The 6988-nt window shown below is 35.8% G+C and overlaps 2 protein-coding genes across 3 annotated transcripts; one reads left to right on the top strand and one right to left on the bottom strand.

Annotated features, from left to right (window-relative positions):
• Window positions 1–294: 294 nt before the first annotated feature.
• On the bottom strand, window positions 295–2468 carry LOC130729789 (ethylene-responsive transcription factor ERF113-like). Its single transcript, XM_057581626.1, has 2 exons — window positions 1816–2468; window positions 295–1181 (listed from the first exon to the last, which is right to left on the bottom strand). The coding sequence occupies exons 1-2, from the start codon at window positions 1910–1912 to the stop codon at window positions 619–621; spliced, it is 660 nt and encodes a 219-aa protein (XP_057437609.1). The 5' UTR covers window positions 1913–2468; the 3' UTR covers window positions 295–618.
• A 736-nt stretch (window positions 2469–3204) lies between these two features.
• Window positions 3205–6160, top strand: LOC130729788 (N-alpha-acetyltransferase MAK3). Of its 2 annotated transcripts, XM_057581625.1 has the most exons (5): window positions 3205–3522; window positions 3636–3756; window positions 3880–3935; window positions 5566–5768; window positions 5901–6160. In XM_057581625.1, the coding sequence occupies exons 1-4, from the start codon at window positions 3220–3222 to the stop codon at window positions 5737–5739; spliced, it is 654 nt and encodes a 217-aa protein (XP_057437608.1). In that variant the 5' UTR covers window positions 3205–3219; the 3' UTR covers window positions 5740–5768; window positions 5901–6160. The 2 variants fall into 2 exon arrangements, with proteins under 2 accessions (XP_057437608.1, XP_057437607.1); XM_057581624.1 differs by having other exon boundaries at window positions 5566–6160.
• Window positions 6161–6988: the final 828 nt, after the last annotated feature.

Here is a 6988-nt window from a genome sequence, read left to right as displayed (position 1 = left end):
TAAACAAAGGCTTAAATATGTTTTTTTCTTTCCTGGAAATATGTCAAAGGTTGGTTTTTAATCCCTCGGAACATAATTGTGATCTCTTTTGGTCATTAGTTAGTGTTTTTATATAATTTAATTTGTCACAGTGTAATAGATGTGAATTATAATCGAGTTACAACCATCTACCATTTAAAAAAAAAAAACTATCACATCTACATTTTATGAGAAGATAAATTAAGATAGATGAAAGAAAAATGAGAAATGTGATAGATGATGTAATAAGAAAAGAAAAATAATAGAAGGAAAAAATAGTAGAACATTTGAGCTAAATTAAAAAGAAATAGACTATGAATGAATCACCCCCATCCTTATATATCTAATTAACATTGCTGTCAAAAAAGATGATCACTAACTGCATTCCGACACTGCCACCTCTGACACGTGAAGAAATGTGTGTTTACCTTACCAGTTGTGCAAGCAATAACCAAGAAGCATTATTTGAATCATAATAATGAAAGACTGCAAAACTAGTCTTTATTAACAGCACACGGCATGCATATATGCTTACCCTCTAACCCAGCAGCCAGGCCCAGACTGCACATGCACTGTTAACTATAAGATGGAAAAATCATCTCATGATGGAAACCCTTTGAAAAATGAAGAATTACCACTAGAACCACAATGATCATAATCTCCCTGTTGATGAGCACCCGGGTTAAGATTTCTATCTCCAACATGCTGTTGCTGATCATGATTTGTAGGAGTTGGCATTGCCGATGATGTTGAGAACAACGATGAAGCAGCATGTTGTACATCATCATCACCCCTACTCCATAGAAGCTGAGCGTATTGCATTAGATTCGGGAATCCTTCTCCACCTTCTTCTCCTTCTGATGGTGGTAACAATGGAGGTGTATGTTGATAAACTAGTGGTAGTGGTGGTGTAGAAGCTGAAGAAGCAACATGGTGGTGGTTGTTGTTATTATTATTAACGCGTTCTGGAAAGTTGAGTTTGGCTTTGGTCCCTTTGAATTTCAAGGCAGCAGCATCGTACGCTGCAGCTGCAGCCTCTGCCGTGTCAAACGTGCCAAGCCACACTCTAGCTGCTTTTTTAGGGTCACGGATTTCGGCTGCCCATTTGCCCCATGGTCTCTGTCTAACGCCTCTATAGTGTCTTTTTCTCTCATTAGTGTTACCTTGAAATCAAACAAACATTGCAATAAAGAGAATATTGATGCTTTTAATTAGTTTGTCCAAGCAGCTAGTGTTGTCATTTATCAAAAGACATCAACTAGGCTAAGAAACCACGCTCAAAAATACCAAACCGGCCACTTGTCTCTCAACAAACTAAATCAACATATCAACATCATAAAATATACACATTTACACACAACCAAGCCTGAGATATAGATGGAACAAATTAAATAAGACCACAAATGCTGAAAGGTAGATAAATAAAGGGAGTGTCATTTCAACTTGGTTTAGCATCTTATAGATATCAAGTTAAAGCATTTTTTTTCTTCTTTCAACTTGGTTTGGCATATACATGAAGAAAATATGATTTAGAATTTTCTTTTATTTTAATAAGAGATCAACTTATTGCACTCAGGCTTTTAGTAGTGAAAATAAAAATAACAATTTATTTCATTAATTTTAGAAGTTAAAAAAATAAGATCTTTATAGAGAACCTAGCGGACTATATTAAAAAAATTAAAAAAAAATGAAGGAAAAAAATTATTGTTAATAAACTCATGACAAAAGCAAGTATTCTTATGTAACCATTTTTTTTGTTGAGAAAAGTAGGTGCATGAATCTGAGAAACTAATGTACCTTTTTGTAAGGGCTTCTGGGATGGGTCGTCTTGCATCTCAATCAAGCTAGAAGTGCTTAATCCCCCATGACTATTACTACTATTGATTTGATTCATAAAGGGCCATAGTGAAGCTTCTTCTCCTTGGCTTTTGGATGGCGATGGTTGAACAGGAAAGTATAAATCTTCCCTTTTATCCCCCGATGCTTGATCAGGAGGGAGAGGCCTCTTCCCATGTCTTCGATCCACCTTGCTTAATTAATGAAAGCTAAGATTTTTCTTGTATATGTATTTTTGTATGATAAGCTTGTAGCTGGTGGCCTTGCAGCTACACTTTCATAAGACCAGATCTAAAATATCTTCAAGGAGAAGAGTGAGAGTGAAGTTGAACTATATATACCAAAGATGAAAAGAAGGGATACACTGCTTGTCAAAAAAAATCTTTTAAATAAGAGATAAGTCTGAAATAAATACATAAAATGAAAGCATTTCTACTAGCTAAACGAAGGAAAAGATAAAGATAACCAGCTTGCTTGTTAAAGAAGGGTTTAATTTGTGCGGTGGAAATAGAAATGAAAAATCAAAAGACCTCACCAGGAATTTTTTTAAGTCAAATGAGAGGGATGTGGTTTCAAGAAATTAAGAAGTTATGCTTTAATTTGTTTGATTTAAGAAAGAAAGAGAGAAGAAAGAAAAGGAATAGATAGATGAGAAAAATGACTAGCTAGATTAGGTAGGTTATATGGTGTAATATAAATAAATAAATAAATAAATAAGAAAAGAGAAAAGAAAGAATGACATGAACTCTCTCGTCATTTATTTGGTTGAATAAAAAATGAAAAAAAAAAATCATTACCTTTCATTTACTTAATTCTCATCTGAAAATTGGTACCAAACAAGGATAACTTGGTTCAGTCTTTTCCAACTCTCTCGCATGTATCTTTTTCACTTTTAAGCTGGCAAAAATTCAGATAACATCTTCAACCATGAGTTGCTAGTTGAGTTGCTTAAACAATATTTTGGTGGACTCAAACTGTTATATAGGATTTAAGCAACTTATGCAGATTTCGCTCTAACCACGGTTTCTTATTTTACTTTTGATTGGGTATCACATATTTATTTTAAGGTCATAATACTACTTAAATTCATGAATGAAATAGAAAATATATTTTTTTAGTAAAAAAACAAGTAGAAAGAGAATAAACAATTGTTGCTTAAATAAGCAACCGTTACTTAAATCTAAGCCACTAGTAGACTCACATGTTATATTACTCTAATGATGCTCCAAAATAAGCAACGTTCCTTAAACGTTCAAACTGGGTTAAGTAACCCCTAGTGGAGAGGCTCTTATGAAGCAAATCTGAATAAGATTTTTATGGGCCCAGGGTGGGGTTTTTAGTTGTGGTGTGAAAATAAGGCCCACAATGGAACAACCCAAGGCCCATTCCATTTTGTCCGTGGAAGCCACACCTACACTTCCTTTATGCAAGAAATCAAGAAACGCAGGTGGTAGAAGAAAACGAAGCACCATGGAAAAGAGCAGCGAAGACGACGCTGCAGAAATCGAGACGGTGGAGTTCGCCGCATCGGAGATCGAGTACGTCAGTTACGGCGGCGAGCACCACCTCCCTCTCGTCATGAACCTCGTCGACCAAGAGCTCAGTGAACCTTACTCCATCTTCACGTACCGTTACTTCGTCTATCTCTGGCCTCAGCTTTCTTTCCTGGTTCCAATAATCTCTACTTCTGTCTCGCTTTTCAATTCCTCCTTCACCACTTCGATTCCGTGTTTTCTCAATTTGAATTCACCTTTCCCTGTTCTGTGCTTTGTTTGATTCAGGCTTTCCACAAGGGGAAATGTGTAGGCACGGTGGTGTGTAAGATGGGGGAGCACCGTAACACTTTCAGAGGCTACATTGCAATGCTGGTTGTGATCAAACCCTATAGAGGAAAAGGAATTGGTAATTTTCTTATTCAATTTTTGTGTTCATTTACTGTTATTTAATGATTGGAAATTCTAGAAAAAATGTTAGTTCAATGCTGCTAATGTTAGGGTTTATGGATTTTGCTTAATTATTCCGCAGCGACGGAGCTTGTTACTAGGTCTATTCAGGTGATGATGGAATCAGGTTGTGAAGAGGTATGTATGTGTTTGACTATGTTTTAGTTGTATGTCATTGTTCTGTGGTTTAGGAATGCAGAGAGTAAAGAAGCCTGAGAGAATTAGAGAAGCTTTTGGTTTCCAAGCTAGATAGTATATAAAAACTGAAAAGTGAGGTGTAGTTTCAGTTTGGTTTCTACTTGACCATGAAGGTTCCGAGGATTGGGAATGGTTGTTATATAAGCAGTTTCTATCATATATATTTGTTCATGCTCAAGGTGAACAAGTGAGGAGACCAAGCCGGAACCTTATAGAAAGTAAGATCCCTAATAGCTCAGACACCTATGTGTATATGTGTATAGATCATGGAACCTGTGTACAAGGTAAGCGCCCCATTTTATAGTGGAGGTGCTCAAACCCTAAATCCTTAACCTATGGGATTCGTGGGCCTTATAGAATCGGCCCACGAATCCATACAAGCCCAAACCTAGACCTGACCCACTTCCTCTTGAACCAAGTTGTGGGACTGCTCCTCGCAAACGCATGACAAGTGCGTCCTCATCCCTCCCGAGCGAGTGCTGGGCAGGACCCATTACTTTAGGGGGGCCCGGCCAGTCCAATATCAGTTATGTTTTTATGTGATGATGGCATCTTTAATTGAAGATACTGGTGCTCTGATAATTTTCCTGTAGAAATTCTCCTGTTATGTTTCACCCTTACTTATTCCTTCACCAAGAATTAGTTTTTACCTTTTACTACCAGACATTCCCTTTTTTTTCCGTTTCCTTTTCATTTGTTCTTCCTTTAGTCTTACCATTTACCACACAGCCCATGGTTTCAGACTTTCACGTTTATCATCAATCAATTGAATTATGATATATTGCAAATAGAGGGAATGGAGAAACATAACAAAAAAGTTGAGATAGGAACAAAGAGTCTATATATGATTATTATTGAACTTTTATGACTTGGATATTGTGTTAGGCTTTTAAGTGAGAAAACATGGCATGGGCATTGTGATATAGTGCAGGTCTGCAGGACCTGCCAATTACTTAAATTTATACAAGAATGTAAAAACCTGTTTTCTCGATGCAACAATATGCCTTCTTTAAATACTAGTAGATGGCTCAAAGATAAGACTAAAACTATTTGCTGATTTAATTTGTGAATATTCAGCAAAAAAGCTAGATTGAGTATATCAAATCAAATGTTCAAGGGAACAAGTTCACTAAAATATATGTGCCCTTCAAAATGGGGAGGATGCTTGTTTTACCATCTGTTTGTTTCTAATGTTGACTCAGATATTTCAGAGAGAATCAGGTCAAAAAATAGATAATTGGTGCCCTGCATTTCCGGGTTCTGCAGTCTTCATCAATATAAACTGGATTATCATAGTGACTCATAAAACATCCATTGTGTTCTTGTCTATTAGCATAATTCCCGTTCTTCATTTGCTATAGCCTTTTATCCTTAGATTTTCCCTCCTTTCCGTATTAAGTGCCAGCAGCTTATGAGGAGCTTAATTGGTCATAGTTCAAGCTAAAATTGTTTAGGATTTGGACTCTAGAGTCCAAACTTAATGGTTAGTGTACAATATGAAGTCCTGGGAAGTCAAAGGAAGGAGCATGGTGACTAACGTATTAACGTTATTGTTTATGCATTCATATAGGTTACATTGGAAGCGGAAGTTACAAATAAAGGAGCACTGGCACTGTACGGTCGCCTTGGCTTTATTAGGGCCAAGCGGCTCTTTCACTACTACTTGAATGGAGTTGATGCTTTCCGTCTGAAACTTCTATTTCCCCGCCCAGAGTTGCACCCAACAACTCACCATATCAGATAAATGCAGGAGCCAAATGCACAGTGATCATGGTGATGGCCCCCTCCCCTGAAAGAATGATTTGATTCCATCGATGATTGTGTGCTTTTAGCGGAACAAGAAACCTTTTGAGCATATTGCTATGTAATTAGGTGCGCTTATTAGTTATCATTATTTTTTTGCAGAATAACTCCTTTCTGTGAGTTGAAGTATGAGCACTACTCAATGATCAGTTCTTTCAAAGAGCTGTAATTCCAAGTTAAGTTTCTTCTAGCCTTATGATCAGTACACAAACAGAATGACTTTATTATTTGCACTGACAGTAATCCTTTGATTTGTGCTTCACTTACTGTGGATTTTGTTTTCTAGGGAAAACAAGATATTTAACAAATTTGTTACGTATGTGTATGGAAATAAAGTGAATAGTCATTTTGGTCCTTGAAAAGTTGGTGGTTGATTATTTTAGTCAATGGACGATGAAAATTAGTAAAAATGTAAAATAGTTCTCATAAGTCATTTTGTTTCTGTTTTGGCTACTAGTAGTATTGTCATTATTGGTGGTTGATTATGTTAGCAACACTTAATTTAACACTATTTTTTCAATACTCTCTTTGATTGGTTGGAATTTATGTCGGGTTCATTAAAAATAATATAAATATGAGTCTCACTTCCAATTTAGTAGGACCTCCATAAATTTCAACCAATAAAATAGAGTATTGAATATAAAGTGTTAAAATGAGTATTACTAGCTCCTTGTGATGTATTTTTTAGACATAGGCCCCTCTTATGTGGTGGGTGTTTTAGGCCACACATCTATTTATGGGCACCGCTCAAGACTAAATTGTGAATCTACTTTTATTATGTGTGAGTAAACTAATTCTATGAGATCAATTAGGCTGAAGTTCGGCTTTAGAATTGATCATTCTAATTTTAGTCCTAGTTCACTTTTAAGACTTCATTAATTAATTACAATTGGTAACCTATTAATAAGTTAACTAATAAGTATATACAGAGTGGCCAAATCTCAACTTAAGATATAAATATGACAAAAGCAACTTAATTAAGACAAGAAAAAGGGAAGTACATCAACTATAAGAAATCCAGAGAGGAATCAACCTTTGGCCTGGGATTTTTTTTTGTTACATAGGAAGAAGGCCTTAGGGATATAGTTGCTCATAATAATAATAAGAAGAAAAAAAAACATATCAAGTAATCCTATTAAGAGTTCCATGGGAAGAAGATATTACCAAAAGTGATAGCAAAGAATAACAAA

The sequence above is a fragment of the Lotus japonicus genome, chromosome 1 (assembly GCF_012489685.1).
Source record: "Lotus japonicus ecotype B-129 chromosome 1, LjGifu_v1.2".
Classification (NCBI taxonomy): domain Eukaryota; kingdom Viridiplantae; phylum Streptophyta; class Magnoliopsida; order Fabales; family Fabaceae; genus Lotus; species Lotus japonicus.
This window is presented reverse-complemented; position numbering and strand designations above follow the sequence as displayed.

Coding starts and splice junctions, on each gene's coding strand:
- LOC130729789 (XM_057581626.1), bottom strand. CDS start 1,912: ATGAATCAAATCAATAGTAGTAATAGTCATGGGGGATTAAGCACTTCT. Junction 1,182..1,815: donor CCAGAAGCCCTTACAAAAAG/GTACATTAGTTT, acceptor TTTGATTTCAAG/GTAACACTAATGAGAGAAAA.
- LOC130729788 (XM_057581625.1), top strand. CDS start 3,220: ATGGAACAACCCAAGGCCCATTCCATTTTGTCCGTGGAAGCCACACCT. Junction 3,757..3,879: donor CTATAGAGGAAAAGGAATTG/GTAATTTTCTTA, acceptor ATTATTCCGCAG/CGACGGAGCTTGTTACTAGG. Junction 3,936..5,565: donor TGGAATCAGGTTGTGAAGAG/GTATGTATGTGT, acceptor GCATTCATATAG/GTTACATTGGAAGCGGAAGT.